At 37.2% G+C, this 21422-nt stretch overlaps 1 protein-coding gene across 4 annotated transcripts in view; it reads right to left on the bottom strand.

Moving 5' to 3' along the window:
* Window positions 1–21422, bottom strand: part of VTI1A (vesicle transport through interaction with t-SNAREs 1A) — a 259593-nt gene that overhangs the window by 197693 nt on the left and 40478 nt on the right. For 2 of the 4 annotated variants that reach the window (XM_082286329.1, XM_082286327.1), the window contains exons 4-5: window positions 9476–9553; window positions 3136–3156 (exon numbers count right to left, since the gene is read on the bottom strand). In XM_082286329.1, the coding sequence (XP_082142455.1) occupies window positions 3136–3156; window positions 9476–9553 (99 nt within the window). The remainder of the gene's footprint in view (window positions 1–3135; window positions 3157–9475; window positions 9554–21422) is intronic. The other 2 variants (XM_082286330.1, XM_082286328.1) reach the window with 1 other exon arrangement.

Raw genomic sequence — 21422 nt, 5'->3', positions numbered from 1 at the left:
TTAGTGTTAATTTTGCTTAATTATTTTTTAAAAGGCATCTTTTCATAACATCTGCTGGTTCCTCTTCACTGCCCATTAGAAGAAAAAAAAAAATAGCGTGGTGCCTTTCTCAAAATAGTACCCCTCCAAATCATACTAAAGTAGTGTTAAATACTTTAAACTTTGTAAAAACCCTCAGAAACCTAACACGTATGCAGATGTCTCTCAAGAAAGAAAAGTAGAACGGGAAAAGGGCGGGAGGTGTGGGGCATAAAAAGAAGGAGTTTAGAGGGTAAGAATCCTAAAAGTTAGAGAGAAGATACTTAAAAAGCCACCAAAGGCTGGGAGTGAGCACAAGGAGTAGAACACTCTGATCACAGAACAGATGTACAGGGCTGTATAGGGGAAATGAAAACACTATACTGCTATGTAAAGGGAGAGAGGGGGAAATAATCAGATTTCACATCACGAGGTGAAAGACCGACCCAAAAGAAAGAATTAACGTTTGACTGTATATTTTTATATACCATTTAAGCCACATTTAAATAAAATAAATTACCAGCCCAGTTCAGTCTAACTGCAAGCAATTAGAATACTAAAGCCCTGGGAACTCGCTGCTAACATTAACTCAGAGCCATTTCTTAACTTGATTTCAGAGCATTTCCACCCAAGGCATTCTATAATGAAAACTAATTTTATTAGAAAGGGTGGTGTCATTTACATTGTTTGGATTTGGAGGCACCCTGTCCTTTGGACATGAAATCAATGCCCTATAGCAGGCAGCTTTCAAAAGCTTCCACCCCTCCCCAAACTCCTTCTCCCACAGTATCCCCTGCACTCTGTGAGGGGGGTAGTGAGGTGATTCAGTCTGTCTTGCAGTTTCAGAAACAGCTTCTGTTTGGAGTTATATAAGGAAGTTTTGCAAAGTGGCACGCTATCACTAGAGATTTAGTCATTCCATGTGGGCTGGATTCAAACTGAGATCTCAGGAGCTCAAAAGACAGAGCGACACAGCCTCCATGGAAGCCTGTGTACGGCAAGTGTGCGAGAATAGAGCCTTGTAATGAGAGAAGGCACAGGTTTTATTAACAAACAGTATGGCAAACCACAATTTCTTTTAAGATCACTTCATACCTCCTTAGGAGAACTATAATTGGGGATGCCTTGATGTTTCGCTCTGTGACGAGTTCAGAATTATGCCTGAGTCACTGTGCTAGCCTTCATTTAAACTTTAATGTGCATTTTGCATTGGGTATAAAAACACCATTGCATTTACAGCCTATCCAACACAGAGCGGGTACTTACATGCAGAGAACAGAATGCAAACAATTGGGTTTAAATTATTTTTCTCTCTACCTGTACAATTTTGATCAAGACAGAATAATAAATCCCTCTATTTAGTTCTCTTTTCTGCTGCTTTCACCATATGCAGAGAGGAAAAAGTAACTTATGAGGCTAAGCAAGGAAAAGCAAAAAAAAAAAAAAATTACCAGAAGCAATGTCAAATTTTTTTAGGTGGCTAGCACAGAGGATTTATAAAATCCAAAAGACACAACTGAGTTCAGTATAGCTCCCAAGTTGCACCCTTTTGCAATAATACCCTGAATTTTCTTACTTGCTTTCATAGCTATTTCTAAAAGAAAAGCAGATAAGTGGCAGCTTTGTTCTTTACGTATGATTAAATTTTCAGAGTGAATTTAAAAATTAGGAATCATTATAAAACTATAATCTTATGTTTGCAAACAAAAATGATCCTGCTGTACTCTTTGCAAAAGCTCAGGGGCAGACATGCAGGTGTTGTTAAAGGGATAAGAAAATGAACCTTATTCTTCTGAAAAACCTCCGAAATCAGGCTATACAAACCCTTGCAACAATACTGTCATCTGTTTAAATACTGGGACTATTGGGGAGGGGAGCTCAGCAGTGGTGGGAAGGCTTTCATGTGGTTACATGTTTATTTTATTTAAATTTTTTTTGTTAACTCTTTTACTCTGTAGCTTTTACATATTAATATCATCTCCATGAGAAGAGGGGGAAAATAAAGCATTCAGGGAACTAGTGAAGAATCTTTGTATCACAAATACCTACCTGTTTTTAAGAATTCTCTGTAATTGTCCTTAATGTGGTTACTTTACAATTCTTTGTCATCACCATTTCTAAAACTTACAAATCCTTTCCTGCAGAGCTCAGTATATATTACCGATACATTACTGAGCACACATGTTCCACAAAGAAGATACCAGACAAATATGTGATGTTAAAATACTCGTGCTTCTAAAGATATTTATTCAAATACTTCACTGGTCCAAGCTCTCCGTATGAAACCCTTCAGAAATCTGACCTGTAAGTAAACTTGACTTTACTCAGACCTTCTTTTCAGTGGCTACTAGGAAATAATAAAAAAATAGTAGTTCAAATACCTGCTTTGCTACAACAGCAAGCAAAAGCAGAGATTAATTTCAGAAAATGTACTGAAACATTTGAGGAACAGGCTTCTTTCTAAATATTTATGAGTCATTTTATAACTGGAAGAAAGGTGTTCTGGAATACTGATCTCTAGTGTTACACCTACAGATCTACAGCACTCACAAATAAATAATAAATATTGATATGTGTGTAGGTCTATCTACCTGTACTGTATTTTCAGTGGGTGTACAATATCCAGTATAATACATAAGCTGTTTGAATACCTCACACCACACTCAAAACACTGTGAAATACTGTGTAATTTTTAAAATGCTTCAGCAAAGGTTTATACCAAAGCAATGCTTTGACTTTCAATACCAGTGTATAAATGTACTTTCCCTATCAAAGATTTTGTGATGCAAACATGATTATTATTGTACCTGATTTGATCATGGTATTCTTGGAGAGATCAAATAATAGAGTTTTTTTCCACCCTTCTTTTTCTAGTGCCTTTAAAAAAAATTCCATTATCAAAGAATGTTAATTTCTAAGGTTTGATCTAGAGATTCCTGTGTAAGTATACAATTATTAGGGAAAAAGAGGCACAACAGTGAATATTTTAAAGCAATGTAATCAATATTTTTGCTTTGTGTAGATTTCCCTGCAACAATGAACAAAAAGATCTACTTCAGATTTAGAAACTCAGCTTTAAAGGGAAAGCTAGACAACAAAAAGCAAGAAAGTACTCACCTCTTCACGTAATTTTATCAACTGCAACATGAACGCACAAAAAAGATAAAAAGGAAAGAAATGGCAGGAAAGAAAGATCAGTTGTGTGACAGGATACAGAATTAACATTGACAATTTATCTGTTTACATGTTTAGCATTTAAAAATCACAGACAAACACATTAAAAGAACCTAAACATAGACTACATGCAGAGTTTTTTGAACGAATAAAGATCACTTTCTCACACTGTCACATTAAACAAAGAGAATAGTGTGAAATTCTCTTTTAAACCACATCTAAGACACCATCATGAAATAAAGGGGAATGACTTCATAGAAGTCTATATTATAAAGAAAAAAACAAGTTTACTATTCCTCTCTTCGAAGATTGTACAGCTGAAGTGGTTTTGTATACACAAGTTTTCAGAATGTTTTCTGTATATTTTAGTCGTGACAACTGATTTCTTATTTTACTAGAAGATCTAACTTATTAATAGATGACTGCATCTTTATAGCATGTATTTCAGTATTTCAATTTTTATATACCTGAGTTCTAATGCAACTATATTATTTAATTTTATTATTGAACTTCATACTGAGGGGTTTTGCCAGGTAAAAAAAAAATAAAGCAGCTTAGTTAAATGGCTCAGAACTATGATTTATTGAATAGCATATTTAAAAATAGACAAAGGAATAGGGAACAACATGAAATGTATTTCCCTCAGAAAAGACCCATTCCAGGTTCTTGATCCAGACCACTATACACTGTGTATATATATGCACACATAGAGTGTGTGTGTATGCTTATATAGTATATAAATTTATATTTATTTATTTATGCTTGTAAATCAACACAATCTAACACTAACACTAATAATATTGCTCTGGCAACTTTACCATAAAACCAAATAAAACCCCAGCCTGATGATCAAGCTATGTTGTAATATACACTCCCCTTAGAGAGATAGATAAATTATTTGTACTGGAACAAAATGTATAATTGCTCACAAAAAATATCTGCACAAGAGTGGCTCTTTATGAAAAATTACAGTTCTCCCACCGATTCCAATTGAATTCAAAATTACAACAGCTACATAATTATCTCAGTTTATGCTGATACTTCACCTACAGTTCCATAACACTAATTTTCAACATATGTGTAAGCTGAGAATGTTTATTACTAATAAAGTCTCACCAGCATGAAGGAAACAAAAGAACCTCCATTACTCTCTATTGTTTCATACGGCTCGTCTAAAACTGAAGGTTCGCCTCACTCCGTTACCAAAAGGGACAAGAGTCTCTAACGAGATGTAATTAGGAGGGCTCCTACACCACCCTGACCTGAACTGGGCCAGCACTTCTGCACTGAGCCAAAGAATTTTGGTAGAATTTGGTACAAAGAAAACTGCATTGTCGGCCAAACCAGCGCTTAAATTCAAGTGCTTGGCCTATCATAAATTTGTCTCGTTCTCCAGCTCTTCCCCCCCTTTTTTCCCCAAAAAGGCAAACATTAAGGCTTTAGAAAGAGACGATCTGGGAGTTGATCACATAGCTATCTTTTCTTCCTGAGGCCACCATTCTTCAGTTGACTATGATACTTAAAGGGCCAAAGTTTAAAACGACTCTCCCGCAATAGAGCCCGTCCGGGCATGCCACCCTGCTATAATCAATGAGAGTTTTAAAATGCTGCACATTTGTTTTTTCAATAGGTCCCAAACAAAAATGTTCTATCTTGTTTGTGCTGCATGGCTGAATTTAAGCTCTGCATAGGATTTGCAGCTAAGCTAAGTAATGGGAGAGGGTTGGGGTTTTTTTAACATTGGCTGAAAGATATTCATTCAAATTAACAAAAGATGTATTTTTCCCCAATTTAACAATGCTCTTGATGAAAATGTGTTACCTTTACATTTCTATTTTGAAACATTATTTTTATTATGCTCACTCCTGAACTGTAAACAGCATTAAGCCGTGCGCAGCCACCATTTTAGGTTATGATAATCAGCATATTTTTGAAACAAAGTTGGGTTTTTTTCTTTTTTTTTTTTTTTTTTTGCAATACAGAATTCGATACAAGAGGTAATCTGTTCCTTTGTAGGCTAAAAAAAAAAAAATCTGGTTTACGCTGGTTTGAACCAGTGGAATCTCTTGTGGCTAAGCCTTCTGCTGTGACTAAAATCAAAACTGCACCACAGAGAGCGAGGGAGCGAGATGGGATGTGTGTGTGTGCGTGTGTGCGCGCACGCGTGTGGCCGTGAGGCTCGTCACGTGACACAGAAAACTACCGAATTTTTTTTAAAAAGCTGATAACGCCTCCGCCGTCTCTGTCCGCATATAGATAACGAATAAATGCTGAACTCTATTAAACGCCCTTTACACATTATCGTGGGTCGAACACACAATTTTCTGAACTTATGATGACAGTCTATTTATTTTGCTATAAACCCTCGGCATGTAACGAACAGATTTGTGTCTGGTAATGATCTGCTCTGCCAGGGCTATATGAAATGATACCGACCTTCTTTAGATCTTGGCGAATTAAATTGACCAACTTCACCCCCTGGTCTGTAGCTGAAGTTTGACACACTTTATGCACAGCAAGCCCAAATCTAATATTATCACAACTTTGTAGTCAGAAATTAAGTAGACACAAAATATTTGTTCACCACGAATCACATATAGAATGTATGGGTATATGGATATGCAGTTTAACTCAATGTGAATTTATTTAAACTCACTAATGAACATAGCTGCTAAAGAGAAAGGAACACTGTTAAACCTCAAGAAAGTTGGTAATACTGAACCTCACATTATTTTGGTTGAGAGGGATTTCTGATTTAACCCAACATATACTTCCTCAAAAGCATAGGAATATCTACATAAAACAGTTCTATTATTATTAAAGTGAGGCTACAACTTTAGGTAGTGTATCACTGCACTGAAAAACTCAAAACTTTCAAGGGATTTGCTAAATGTTGGTGGCCAGGATGACAAACAAGACTTGAAAGCAACAGAGGCTGTTTAAGACCACTCTTGGAAAATAAATAACAACCCAACGCACACAGTAATTTTCTGGGATTTTCTGAGGTAAGGGTTTTTTTGACGCAAAATCTCTTGATTTTCAACTTCTGAGTGCCTCATCTGACTACATTCACATGATTCAAATTAAGAAGAAATTAACATATGTTAAGCAGTGACTTTACTGAACTCTAGGTGCATTAAGAGCACTGTATCACTACCCGTCTCATCAAACAAAGTTGCATTTATTTCAAAAGAAACTTTCAGTAGCAGAATCGCATAATTCTTACAACTTCTTACAGGAAATTTCTATATGCTGTATCTAGTAAAAGTAGTTAAATCTTGGCATAATCACTATAAGGGAATTGTATTCCAAGTTATTCTATAAGTGTCATCTAGACATGACGGCTGCTACTTCTAGGAGACATGTTGGGAAAATGAAGAAGACAAAAGACAAATCACCATTAGCTAATTCTTCAATCTGTTCTTTGTGCTTCAATCTTTCTTCCTGAGAGAGCAACTGGAAACTCATACATATCATCCTGTTCATTACAGCTTATAACTTGGCTGTGGTTTGCTGTAACTGTACTTTGAAACTCAACTAAAAAAAGAGAAGCTGAATGAGGAAAAGATCCAGATCATTTATTTTTCCAATTCTGACCTGTTTTATTTCTAGATTTTTAATATGGTCATACTAGCCAGCAAGCATTAAGTTCCTTTTGTCTTCTCTCTCCACCAAAAACATTATGCAAATGTTTATCACAAAGACCAACAACTCATATCTCTTGTTTGCTTCTGGGTAACAACCCTGACAACCCAGATATTCAATATTTCTATTGGCAGATTTTATCAATATTTGTGGTTTGGTACAGGAGCAATTCTGAGCTGGCAACTTCTTTCAACACCTCCTCTGTCAGAAAAGGAATAGTTTCTCTCCCTTTTCCCAGCTGGTGACTGAATTGGGGAAAACAAACCAACCACTTTTCAGTTAAATTAATTTAACCTAACCCAAACTGATTGAGAAGTAAAAATCCTACAATATTAGGGCCAGGATCAGTCAGTGTACCCATATTTATTTCCAGCAGACAAAACGAAAGCAAGCATTTGAAACATCTTCAAATATTTTATATGGCTTTAAGTTATACCTGAGCATCCTTTCATCATTCAGTCCAAGTTTTCTATTACTATAATAATGCATAGGAGTGAAAGTTACTGAGTTAAACACAACATTATCCCATGTATCTGGTAAGTACCCAAGCCTTACACTTGATTTTGAAAGCTGTATATTCTAATAAGCTCAATACCAGCTGAAGTTTTTGCACTAACTGCTTGCACTCATAGCTACATGTAAATAAGTACAGGTCTAAGTAAAAATACAAAATAAAAAAAAGAGAATGTGATATTTACTATTGAAATGAAACAATTAAAAATGTATTTTAAAAATACTGGCATTCACATATTTAAAAGAAATTAGGTGACTCTTTTATGGTGCTATTTCATTATATTTTTTCAAGAAAGGAATGAAGAACTTTAAAGATACAGAGGTAATAATTTCAAGTTGGGCTATAGAAAAGGATTTTAATTACCTAAAAGACTACACAAGAGTCCTTCAGCAGCCAAAATTTTCTTCCATTTAAATAGTGCTCATTTGGAAGAAAAAGCCCTCAAGTTGACATATGGTTGAAGGTATCATTTAGCTCCTTGAGAAGAGAACGTGTCTCTTTCACCAAGTTTGGAAAAAAAGATCACCAGTCACAAAAAGTGCACATATGAACCAGTTATTTAAACATTCTTTAAAAAGTGAAAATAAAATATTTTATCTCATCCCTACACATAAGATATTCTAAGTAAAGCTTCTTATCACAATTGCCCTTTTATGTCTGAATTCACACATTTTTTTCTTGAAATGTAAAAGTAGCACTACCTTAAGAGAAATAAAATGAGAATCTTAACACTTTCACAGGACCGCATTTACAATCATGACATGCAGACTATGAAACTCTTCTCCCTAAAATCATCTTCTCCATAAATTCATTATTTAGGTATAAGGCCTCTGTCTTTATTTTACTCAAATTTTGGAATCTCCCCTTTCTATCATATATAAATATGAACATTGATGTCATTTAAGTCTTCACATAGCTATTAGAGCTGCTATACTCCAGTCTTGTGTCTTCAGATAAATTGTATCCTGTGTATAATTTCATTCATGTATGACTTAAAGTCTATTACAGAGTTTAAAATTTACAGAGCATGTTTAAAATACTGTATAAGATTAAGGGTTATGGGGTCTGTGTTTTGAAAGTCTTTGTACCAGGTAAGTCTCCAAGTCTTTATTTTTTCTGTCCTTAGTGGAGCTGAACCTTTACTGGCGTAGAAGACACAAAAAATTTCAGAACATTGTTCTGATCCATTTCCTTATTTAATATCACATTCATCAAGTAAACACTTAAACAGTTTTTACTTTCATTAGCAAAATAATTTGGATTCTATCTGGTCAGAAGAGAAAATATGACATGTAGGAAAACTTTCAGCTAATTTCTAACTCAAAACACAAGACTTTGATAACATAAATCTCAGAAAGAAAAGAAATATTCTCCTTTCAGACAGAGTGTCAAACAAGTTTCATCCCAAAAAGAAATATTAACAGGTGGGTCAAAGTCTCCTGAATAAAATGGTGCCTTTACAATTTTCAGTAGTCTTGCAGGATCCTCACTGTAGTATGCAGAACAACAATACGGGTACAAGATTTTAAAAAAGCCTCAGGATTACCAAGCTTTCATTCATTACAAGAGGTGGATAGCACTCTGCATCCTAGTACAACATGCATTATGAAAGCACGCTCTTATTAGAACAACTTGTGGTTTTGGTACAAGGAGAGAAAATCTGGTTAGGGAAGGAATCACACAAGGAAACTGAGTGGGATACTGCCTAATTCTGAGAGCGCACTTTCATTTGTTTTGCCTGCCAGTGTTGATTTAATTATACTGCATTATTATCAAAGCTGCATTATGTACTTTTTTATTCCTTTTACATGTGTTTGAGGTGAAGACCTTGGCTTTGTCGGCAAACAGCGTGTTTCAAGTTATTTCTTAAGTACTAAATAATAAAGAAAAGAGAAGAAAAGATTTTTTTTGAGATAGCAGACAGTGATCACAAGTTAAAGGGTTAAATGTAAGATCTCCAAGAAACATTTTGAAGTTGATTAAGACCCCAGCTTTGCATTAAACAGTATCACTTCCACATGAGTTGTTGCTAATGCTGTTAAGGAGCAGCTTGAGAAGCCCAGTGTGCCAGTGACCTCCTTCACCCTCCAGCCACCCACTAGGGCTTCTTGATTAGCATCCTACCTGGTTCTCTGAGGAATTCCCATCATCCCCTAGGAGCTCATTCCGCACCTCATCACTGTAGGCGATTCGTGACCTTTTCTGTAAAACAAAAAGAAAAAAGGGTTAGGAAGTAACGCTCCGAAGCCATTGGTATCAAGGCTGATCATCTTAAACCTCGAGAGCCCCCTAATGGATACCTATTTGATTAAAAAAAAAAAAAAATCTGCAAGTAAAAGTTATTACAAAGTTCTTCAACTGCTCTATCTTAACAAATCTGCATGGCAAAACTGTAGTATTTCTAAGACAGTCACACCCTCAACATTGCAGCAATGAAAGCAGCTTCTGTGAAGCTCAAGATACGTAACATGTGAGGCAATAAACGCTACCAGCAGAAGCATTGAAGAAATGCCAGTGCAGGAACCAAATGTGTTTTTCTGAAGAACACTTGCTAGCAGGTCACAGAACTCAGCATAACACTGCAGTGATGCCACTAGACAGCAAAGGAAGACTGAGCTTTTCCCACATTAAAAAAAAACCCAAAACCAAACCTGAACAACACACATGTGACATATCCGATTAAATTTAAAGATGTAGAAATTAACAAGCGTTTTCCATGCTGCTAAGGCTACTGGGAAAGGATCAGAAATTAAAGGGCAAAAGAAAGGAGAGTAAAAAACAGCACAAGGAAACATAGGTTTTCAGCAGTTCATGGAAACTCCACAAAACTGAGACAGTCATCCATGGGATCATTAGGACAGACAGGATAGTAAGTAAATTCACAGCTTATGAGCACCAGATTTGCTCTTGAACTGATAATTATGTTGATTCCAAACTAGACCAAGTGCAATGTAAAGCAAAAGTGTGATGATTACTAACGTAGCACAGAATTCAATGGAGCAATGGGGAAATCTATAATGAGAACACCAGCCCAGCTTTCAATTTCTCTGTTAGCCAAATAACAGGCTATTACTCAGCTAATATTCCCACTTTTACCATTAAAAGAGAGATAGAATTTTAAACATATTTACTATTTTTTTTTTTCTTTTTGAGACCAGTTATGGTAATTTTTACACTTCATCAGAGGAAAAAACCAAAGAGTAGAAAGAACTAAGGTGTAGGGCCTTCCTTTATTGATGGGGCCTTCCCCCACACCCTGCCATGGTAGTGACTACCAGTAGGAACTCAGAAAAAACGAATCCCTCCTCAAACCTTCCCTGCTTGGGCCATCAGGCCAAAACTTGTGCTTGGGACTGAGGAACAGGAAACAACCACTAGAAATTAAACTGAGCACAGGAAAATTCATCACCTTTGCAACAAAGAGGTTTGGAAGTGTGTCACCCTTTATGCAACGGACCTAGCAGTGAAGTAAACCTTGTATGGGTCCCCTCAGAGCAAAACATTTTAGCTCTTTATTCTGTGTAGCTCCTCTTATTACCAACATCATCGTTACAATGTTTACACATTTGTGATTCACTTGCCAGCATTCAGATATAGATTATATCCTACAGCTACAGATCTAAGTAGGAAGGACAAAGCCATGGACCATGGACCCACAGCAAGAGGTGAACTGTGCCAAATCTTTTGGAGATCTCAGCTGTCACAGTTTCATACTAACCAAGCTAAAGTAGTCTACAGCATTAAAGGAAATGAGAACCTTTAAACAGGCTGTGGTATCAGAGCTGCCTGTTTAAATTATTCATTTCATCACTATGGGGGACTAAAACACTCCACAGTATGCAAGAATATCATATGGAGATAGGTTTTGTTTTTCTCTTTTCTCACCAAAAAGCCAACAAATTGGCATAGATTGCTCAATTATATTATTTTCCGATTTTTATTTGATACACCTCAAACAAGGAAGGAAATTACAAATATATACCAATAAATATCTGATCTTCTTTTCTGATTAAGATTCAATCTTAAGACCTCATTTGAGGTCTAGTAGTTCAACTGTACGGTTTCACCCAATTTCACAAAATGACTCAGCCCCACTGATCCTGTTAGTGTTGAATGTATTTAGCATTATTAGACTGAGATGAGGAGCACAATGCTTCATGAGCTTGTTCTCCAGTGAACAAGCTGCCTAATAATATGTAGGGATTGAGATGGTCCTTGATTACACATCATTTATTTGAAAGATTTAACTGGATGATATTCGCATTCTTAAGAGCCTGCATGGGTGAAAGGAAAAAGAAGATACTTCATGGGAAAGAAATAAATTTTAATAGCAATACAATTTTTAGAGGCTCTGTATAATCCTTTAAATCCTCACCACTGAACTTAATAAATATATTTGTATCATTGTTCTTTTATTGCAATAATCTGTCATGATCAGAAAATCAGAAATTTTATTAAAAGAAATAATGCTTTGGCTACAATTAGGTATAACTCTTTGCCATAATCAATAAATAATTTGATACTACTTTTGATCACAATTTCACTACCAAATGAATCAATAATATAAAAGGAAAGGTCTTTGAACTAAAGTGCTCATTTATTCTTTCAAGTTTTGTCCAAAGTATCAATATCTTGAAATACTATTTTTATTTTTATTAAAGTATTATTGGCTAACACTTTTAAATGTAGCTATCAAAATTAATTCAGCTTGTCTGAACTCAATAATTAAATAATTATTTTATATTTTTTATTTTTTATTTTTTTGTTCATAACCATCATCTGTTTATAAATATATACTTTAGCCAAATGAAGAATGATAGTTTGAGCTGGAAATGTCACACACTCTGCTACAGTTTGAAGGCACCCAATTCATAATGCATTTTATAAATAGTTAATGACTTCTATACATAAGCTAACCAGGCAAATCAAGAAATTGTCAACATTTTTAGTCTTAGTTGTCAGTTACCACTGTCTACTGGTACTTTATATGTATGTTTCTAGAAAAGACAGAAGATTTACAGAGTTTGTAATCCAAGGCATTTCTGGGCAGCCCAATATAGGTTTAAGAGGTTCTGTGTGCAGTTTTTTGTCTGCAAAGGTCTGTCATATATAGAAGATTTCCTTGTGCTTTATATTTTCTTGTATATACCTAGACAAAAGTCTAAGCACACAAGTGGTTTTGCTCAGTGAATGTGTTTGCATTTGAGCATGTCCCCAAACACAGACACACGAAAGGGTTAAGCTTCTTTGTACAAGAACTTCAGCACTCAGAAAGTTTCAGGGGCTGTTTTAAATGTACTACAGTGCCCAGACCTTCTGACAAGGAAGAATTTCTGATTCCAGGCAGATCTCTCTTGGTTTATGAACAGGATTTTTGCATACTGATTGGGTGATTTCCTTAAAGCCCTGTTCAAACAGATACACTTGCTCAGTTCTGTCTGGCAATTTGGCTTTAAACAATCTGTCTACTTGACCCAAGCCTTAACATTTCCCAATAGAACTGAATGTGTTCATAGGCAAGCCCAGCTAAATTAGAATTGAAATGAATTAACTCAGCTTAAACTAATTAAGATCTGTGATCTGCAGTACCACCCCCCTGTATGATTCTACATGTGAAGCAGGGTACACGTAACCAGACTGTAAGAATTCTGCTATACCACTAATCTGAGCATACCAATGAAGTTCGTCTATTACTAAAGCATATGAGAAGTTAATTTCCATGGCCTACACATGGCAAAGCAATTGCTTAAATTGCCTCACCTGGGAATTTAATACAATGTTATCATCAGACCAGCCACACTGTAAATAGATTTATAATGCTTTCCATGTGCTAGGCTAGGTTGCATATGAATTAAGTAATGATCTGGTATTACAATACAATCAGCTAGTTCCCACACCTGGCAGACAGGATATTTTGCTAAATTACTACCTATACAGATACATCACAACATAAAAACAGAAAAGGTAATGGGAAGAGAAACAATCTACATGGTATATGACTGAATTTTACATGGTAACCAAATAAGATGTAGATAGAAAGAGGTATCCAAAATAATCTATTTCCAACATCTGCACAACAGAACACATACTTATTCATTTCTATTCAATTTTGGCTTAATTTTCCGCATTCTATACTTTAATTACCATCCACATTCTGAAATGTTCCCATTAGTGAAGGCCAGAACTAGCCAGTGCCCCCTCACTCCAACGCACTTCCAGCAATCAGCCAAATAATTGATATAAAGTATTGTACATTTTCATACATGAACTAAAGAATAGCTTTCCCCCTCCTAAATGCTAAGCAGTCCCTGAACAGATGAGCAAAACTGGGTGCATTTCAGACAAAAGAACCAGCAGATCCTTTCATCCCAACCTCTCCATTTTTCAGGCTCAATGTTTTAAGAACAGATTAAACAGATTTTTTTGGTAGAATATGCATAAACAACAAAAAGGCTTATTTATCCACAAACATCTGTTTTCATACAAAATTGATTAGAATTTCCTAGTATAGGTAAGCGTTTTTTAAAAATGTCCAGGCATCTGTTTTAGAGTTTGGCCCTGCTCTAAATGTAAATAAATACTTGAGATTAACATAACCAGAAATAATTTGTGGGAATAAATCAGATTTTATTTTGTGTTCTTTGAGAATAGTCACTTTTGCCATTGTTCTTGCTAAAAGGAAGGTGAAAAAAGTGACCTGATCCCCACATGGACAGCTAAATACTGCAAAACATACACTTTCCTCTCTGCCTTTTGGAATAGGTATTTATGTATTTTTTTGCTGAACAGAAATGAAAAAGATACAGTTTAACAAATTTAGAGGAAAAGTAAGTGGTCCTACTTAACAATCATAAAGCGTATATTGAAAGAGAAACACAAGCTGACTTATTAAATAAAAGAAATTGAAATTCCTTTTCAATTTGAAAAATTGTGTTCAAACTTCAGTTTTCAAAACTTCTGTATTTCTCTGCAAAGGTGATCAAGGAACAATAGACTAGACACTTCAGACTGCAATTCCAAAAGGGTCTTCCTGTTCCTAAGTAGCTGAGTTTTTAGCAATTGGGTGCAAGAAGCAGGAAAATTGCGCTAATATACAACCTGATGCAATGCTGGACTTCCAAGCATTTCCTTAAGAAAACTGAAAAACATCCCCAAACAAATGGATACATTCCTGTCCAAAAGTAACTAAAAACTATTCTACAAATCCACTGAAACTTCTGATTGAAAGAATCAATTTAACAGTATGTGTCAGCTGGCAAAAGTCAATGTCTCAGCCACCCCCAGTCTTGCCTCCCTCCCTGCACACACAGAGAAGAGGCTGCAGGCAACTCCGAAAGGGAAACACAACTCAAACCCCGTGTTCTGCCACTCTGACAAATGTCAACAGCTTCCTGCAACAGAGAGAAATCAAACTTCAAGTGCTAATGTGAAATTAATGCAGAGACACTATCAACCATCTTAAATAGATGTCACAGATCCATAAATCTTCTTTTCAATAATCCTCATCAAACACACTTTTAGTTTCATTATGGGGCGAGGGCAGGGATGAAGGCCAAGCAAACCCCCATGAAGACACAAGACTGTTATGTTGTTTGTGAAAAATGCAGCTTCTGCCCACAAAACTGCTTCCACCTCAACCTCACGGCCAGTGGAGGACCATGTATGTCACCAACAAGGCAGATGCTTAAACTGCTACACTGCACCTGCCACGGGTAGAGAAGGAAACAGGTGACCTGAGTGAGAACTGCAATTCACTGTTTCTGTGAATTTATGGAGTAACAGGGGATGATTCCTATTGTGAAAAAACCAGTTGTATTGTTGTATTTAGAAAAGGAGCTTTTATTTCCCTGAACTCAGACTTTTAAACTTAACCCAGAAATGGAAAGATTTTTCAAAATTCGAAAGGTTGGACCTAACTGACCTCTGCCTCTTTCTGTTTTAAGAGAACGCACAAATATTCACTATCATCACTACAGAAATCTATGGAAACATCTAAGGAAACCTAACAAAATGCAATACAAGAATTATAAATCCAAGCATAGAAAACTTCAGGTGAGTATTGCTTGGGCTTGAATAGTACTCTCCAAACATAACAAGGAATAGCCTTAGCCTGGCATATAAATCAATTTTAGTTTTCTTTTTATTATAACCACTCATCTTTGCTTGTTTGAATTACCACATACTAATTCCAAACCTTGGTCCCTCCATATATACTATTTTATTCTTTCATCAGAATTTAGTTTCTCCAAGGTGCCTTCAGTGCTGGGCTGTTCTGCACAGCAGCTTGCCAGCCTTTTTACTCATGTGCCATAATCTCAAAATATGCCAGGCATCAGCTGCTGCAGGAAGGAAGACTGGGTATATCTTCAAATTTAACTGTAACATCTCTATAGGCCAACAGTGATGAGTGACCTCTGCACTGCTGACTTGCAGTTATTCCACTATCTACTGTTACCCACAGCTCACAGTCTGTACCTGTAATGTGCTTTTCAGTACTCTAATTCCAGTATTTTGTCCAATCCCCTTCTATGGATTCCTTCAAATGACCATTATTAAACTATCATCTTTCATTACAAAGCCCATCTTTACACATCTACTTAGCTGGCTGAGTTAACCAACTTCCCTATTCAGTCAGTAGAAATTCCTTTAAATTGTGCATGAGATCACTCAAATTCATTCCTTCTCAGATCCACCTTCGTGAAAAGCCTATTGCTTCCTTGTAACCGCCCTGTGCATGTTCAAAGACCAGTCTGATAATTTAGATTGTTAAATTAAAAGCTGGTTGTTGTGCCTTTTGCCTTGATACATATAGCAAACATATATTGGCTGATTTGCTGACAAAGGTTTGGCAACTTGCAGACCCTTCTTTACCACGGCCATTTCTATCATCAGTGCTGGAATAAAAGGCAAGAACAAGGCTGGAAAGGGGGGAACACCCTCTCTTCCCAAGTCAGACAACAGCATGATAATAAAGATACCTCAGGTGAAACACCACACCTGATGCAGGTTCAAAGTAATCCACACATTGACAATTAATTTGGGTGTAGGGGGACTAAGTGGGATAAATTCTGCTGTTTAAAGCATAGGTTCACAATCGGTCTTGAAGTGAAAAGGGACACATCCAGACTTGTGGCCTCAGAAAAACCCATCTGTATGCAAAGAATAGGAACAGCCAAAATCAAGCCAGTATTCTTGACAGATAAATTGATCCTCAATTCATGTTCAGGCTAACCTGCAGAAATATATAAGAATGTCAATATGATCATTTGAAACAATTCAGTCACTATGTCAAATCCTAGAAGACTCTCACCCCTAAAACAGATTTTAAAAAGTCACATGAGGCAATGGAAGTCAGTCACTAATATCATACAGGCTGCTGTTTACAGAAGTCTCTGTGAGATCTGAATAACTTCGATTTAAAGATCAGCAGAACTAGGCTACAAAAATAAGCTTATTTTGAGAATGATTTAACTACAGCAGGTCTTTGAAATATAATATATACATGCAAGAATTACAAGTTTCTCTGCAAAACTACCTTTCAGGGAAAATTGTTAAAGATAATGGTGGAACAGAGAACTCCTACTGCCTTTTAGAAGCATACTACAAAGCTTATGTTTCTTTTATGAAATCTTTATTGGTCATCTCAACTCATCTCCTTGCTGTAATGACCTAAGTCATAAAATTTAGTGGTTTCCTTTTATTACTATGAGCTTGGCTTTGTGCCTTTTTTAATAAAGTCTATTATCTCACAGCTTTATTTATCCAACTAATGCTATTTAGGGGACAAGAAGCAACTACACATCAGGATCATGTACTTCAGCCTGTTTTGTGGTCCAAAGACTTTATGCTGTGTGGTAAGTGTGTAATTAACATAAATATTTTCTAAATCTTGGAGATGGAAGATAAACTCCATTGTGTTGCATCAACAGACAGATGAACTGAGAAAATAAAAATATGGAGCCATTTTCCTCCAAGGGAAGAAGTTCAATAAGAATGCCAACTTTTAAAGAGAGTGGTCTCAAAGACAGTAAAGCAGGGAGGAAAAAAATCTTAAGGAGGCTCAAGATTTTCTATCTAATTAGTTGACACTAATTAGCTCATGGTGAAGGATCATAAACCAAAACACGTTCATTAAAATATCTTTGTTTCAGCCAGTATCTCCATCTGGAGCCCAGGTTCCCATTGCTAACAGTAACAAGACACCTGCTGGTACATTCCACCAGCTCCTTCCTTTCCCAGAAAAAAAGCATCCAAGTTCTAATTCTTTCCTCTATTTGCTACTTAATTGTGGTGGCCAGTGAGCCTACGTTACAAGGAACAAAGAGAGTCCGCTGGTGGGACAAGTCCCTGGTACCAAAAGAACCTGCTCAGGTTAGGGTGATCAGAAAAGCCTCTGCCAGAATGCTCTGTTCTGTTCATGTACCCCAGTTCCGCTTCCCCGGCTGGCTCCCTTGGCCGCTACACCCCTTGTTACCTGATACACCCTCAGAGTTTCTCGACTGGTTCCCTTACCCTGGAGCCCCCATTGCTCTGCCTGGACTTCTCTGGAACCTCACACAAGTGCGAGTGCATTAAATCCCTCCTGCAGAAGCCTCTGCAGAGACCCTTCCTGCTCATTCACCGTCGGACTGTCTGGTCGGCTCTCCGCTGGGTGTGTGTGTGCATATGTGTAGGTGTGTGTGTAGGTGTGTGTGTGTGTGGGTGTGTGTGTGTAGGTGTGTGTGTGTGTGTAGGTGTGTGTACGTGTGTGTGTGTGTGTAGGGGGGGTGTGTGTAGGGGGTGTGTGTGTGTGTGGGTGTAGGGTGTGTGTGTGGGTGTGTATGTGTGTGGGGGTGGGTGTGTGTGTGTGTGTGTGTGTGTGTAGGGGGTGTGTGTGTGTGTGTGTACGTGCATGTGTGGGGGGGGGATGTGTGTGTACATGTGTGTGTGTATGTGTGTGTATGTGTGTGTGTGTACGTGTATGTGTGTGTGTGTACGTGTGTGTGTGTGCACGTGTGTGTGTGTGTGTGCACGTGTATGTGTGTGTGTATGTATGTGTACGTGTGTGTGTGTGTACGTGTGTGTGCGTGTGTGTGTACGTGTGTGTGTGTACATGTGTGTGTGTGTACATGTATGTGTGTGTGTGTGTACATGTGTGTGTACATGTGTGTGTGTGTACATGTATGTGTGTGTGTGCACGTGTTTGTGTGTGTGTGTGTACATGTGTGTGTGTGTGTGTGCACGTGTGTGTGTGTGTGTACATGTGTGTACATGTGTGTGTGTGTGTGTGTGTGTACATGTGTGTGTGTGTGTGTGCACGTGTGTGTGTGTGTGTACATGTGTGTACATGTGTGTGTGTGTGTGTGTACATGTGTGTGTGTACATGTGTGTGTGTGTGTGTACGTGTGTGTGTGTGTGTGTACATGTGTGTGTGTGTGTGTGCACGTGTGTGTGTGTGTGTACATGTGTGTACGTGTGTGTGTGTGTGTGTGTACATGTGTGTGTGTACGTGTGTGTGTACGTGTGTGTGTGTATGTGTGTGCACGTGGGTGTGTGTGTACACATGTGTGTGTGTGTGTGTGTACATGTGTGTGTGTGTGTGTGTACATGCGTGTGTGTGTGTGTGTGTACATGTGTGTGTGTGTGTGTGTGTGTGTGTGTACATGTGTGTGTGTGTGTGTGTGTGCACGTGTGTGTGTGTGTGTGTGTGTGTGCACGTGTGCTGGCTGCACCGAGAGGCTGCCTTGGAGGCGCTTTTGGGAAGGTCGCGGCATTTCACCATCCAATAGCACCGCGACACTTAATTGCCTTTATCAGTCTGTACCTACATTCTCTGGCCTCACACTACAGAGATCAGCAACTGTAAATGAAAGCCCATAATTGGGCTGAACCAGTTGCCATTTTTGAACACTACCATCATCTTTTTCAGGTCTCCCACTCCCTGGATTTCTAACAGTAGGTAAAGCCCAGGAAAGACAGTATTTTTGAGGCTTCCAATTAGAAGTGTGATTTTGCTACAGAGCTCAGTTCTCTTAATAAATTATACATTTTGTCCACTGTGAACTCCACGTGTAAAAACCAAAATGAAGCCATAAAGACAGATCTCATTTTGGACATCCAGAATGAGGGAAGGGAGAATGAGATGTTTCTAAGGCAGCTGAATTGTCCTGCCTACATTTGTGCTACTCTGATGGGATCTATTTTAAATCAAAGAAACTTAAGCAAACCTTTCCAAAAATACTTTTTAGTCCATAAAAATCTATTTTTAGACACTGTCCTTTTTTTCACTGAGTACATACACTCTCTCTCAGCAGCATCTTCCCACTCATATATCGACACGTTTTTTAATTTCTGAAAATAATACACAGAATAAGAAATTTTCAGTTGACCCCTAAGAATATTAATCACAATGTGAAGAACCCTATTCCATGACAGTAGCAGGGGATAATTTCTGACCTCACCATTAAATAAAAATAAAATAATGCTTGATGCAAAGAACAAATAAATAGACACAAGGTGTAATTATGGTGGTTTGCATACAAATACACCCACAAATTTCTCATTCTGTGTACCTCACTGCAAACATTCTGAACCACAAGCACATTAGCTCAAACTATTGATTAATGAAAAGGAAAAGGAAAAATACTTTGTGTATAACGTAGCCCTATCAAAACTAATTTTTGGATCTTGCTGTTCATGCTTCCTGAATTTATTATTTTTTCCCTGATGTGATTTAGCTGGGATTCCTTTCCTTCCTTCTAGAACATATGTACTTGCAGACAGACACATTGCCTTGCCTGAAAAAGATAAAAATTGTCTGAGTTTAGTAATTTTAGTAGTTAAGTGGCCACAATTTGGCTTTGAAGTTTGCAGCAGATTGATGCGGGAGTAAATCTGTACTTTCACTGCTCCCCACCAGGCACTACTGGGACAGCACCAGTTGTTTCACGCTGTGTTAAATCAATAGCTAAAATGGTAAAATACTAGCCCAGTGTTCAGACATGGCATTTTCTAGTTTTATCACAAGCTGATGATGAGCAGTTCTTGCTTTACACTACCTGAGATAAAAGTCAGTAACTAATCCACTACCTCTAATTTATCAAAAATCCACTACCTTTAATTTATCAAGCCAAAGCCCTCCTCCTTTTTGTACTGCCTCTCCATTTTTCAGTCTCCCCATCCAGTGAAAATACTTATTAAAATATTCATTTCTAAATGGATGGAAAAATATTATGATAATGCACACATCTATATGAAAAATAGACATACCAACCCATCCCCTACTTTGTTCATTTCTTCAGAACTTAAGTCTTAAGCCCTATAATACAGTGTAAGGGAAAGGCAGTATATTTATAGAAAATAACGATATTTACATATATTTGGTATTTAAAGTGTCTTTCTGATAGACAAGCTTCATCTGACTTGTTGTTTTTCCTGTTACCTGAAGCACAGCCAGGAATTTTGCCTCCAAGTGGACCAGAGCACCACACAAAGAATAATGAGCAACACCAATACTGGCAGTAGCTCATTTCACAATAAATACTGATGTCCAAACTCCAAAAATTCACTGAGTATTTCTGTTTTGTCCCTGTTCCTATGTTGTCACCAACAGTGCTTTGGCAGTAGCTCATTTCACAATAAATACTGATGTCCAAACTCCAAAAATTCACTGAGTATTTCTGTTTTGTCCCTGTTCTTATGTTGTCACCAACAGTGCTTACACATTTCTATTGATCTTGTTTATAGCTGCCTAGGCTTTCACTGTCAAGACAATGTAGAGTGAACCTTAAGGAAAGCCTCACTTGATGTACGACTGCATAAAGACTGTTATATCAGTCACAGCTTCAATTAGTCCAGAACTTGTACTGCCTCCTATAGTGGCCATTAATGGATAATAAGGGGAAATCTTAAGAAACAGAGCAGGGATGGAATTATTCTCATTTCAGTAAATGCTGCCTGTTTCTGTTGATCAGCAGTTCAGGGAGTTTGAGGTATATCTAAGAGCTTCACACTTAATAAACCTTGGTGGTTACTGCTTACATAATACTTCTTTTATCTAAACAGCAACTGAAGAACAGGCATTAATGCACAA

Source organism: Coloeus monedula (genome assembly GCF_965178545.1).
Source record: "Coloeus monedula genome assembly, chromosome: 8".
Taxonomy (NCBI): domain Eukaryota; kingdom Metazoa; phylum Chordata; class Aves; order Passeriformes; family Corvidae; genus Coloeus; species Coloeus monedula.
Note: the sequence above shows the minus strand (reverse complement) of the source record. Positions and strands in the feature narration are given on the sequence as shown.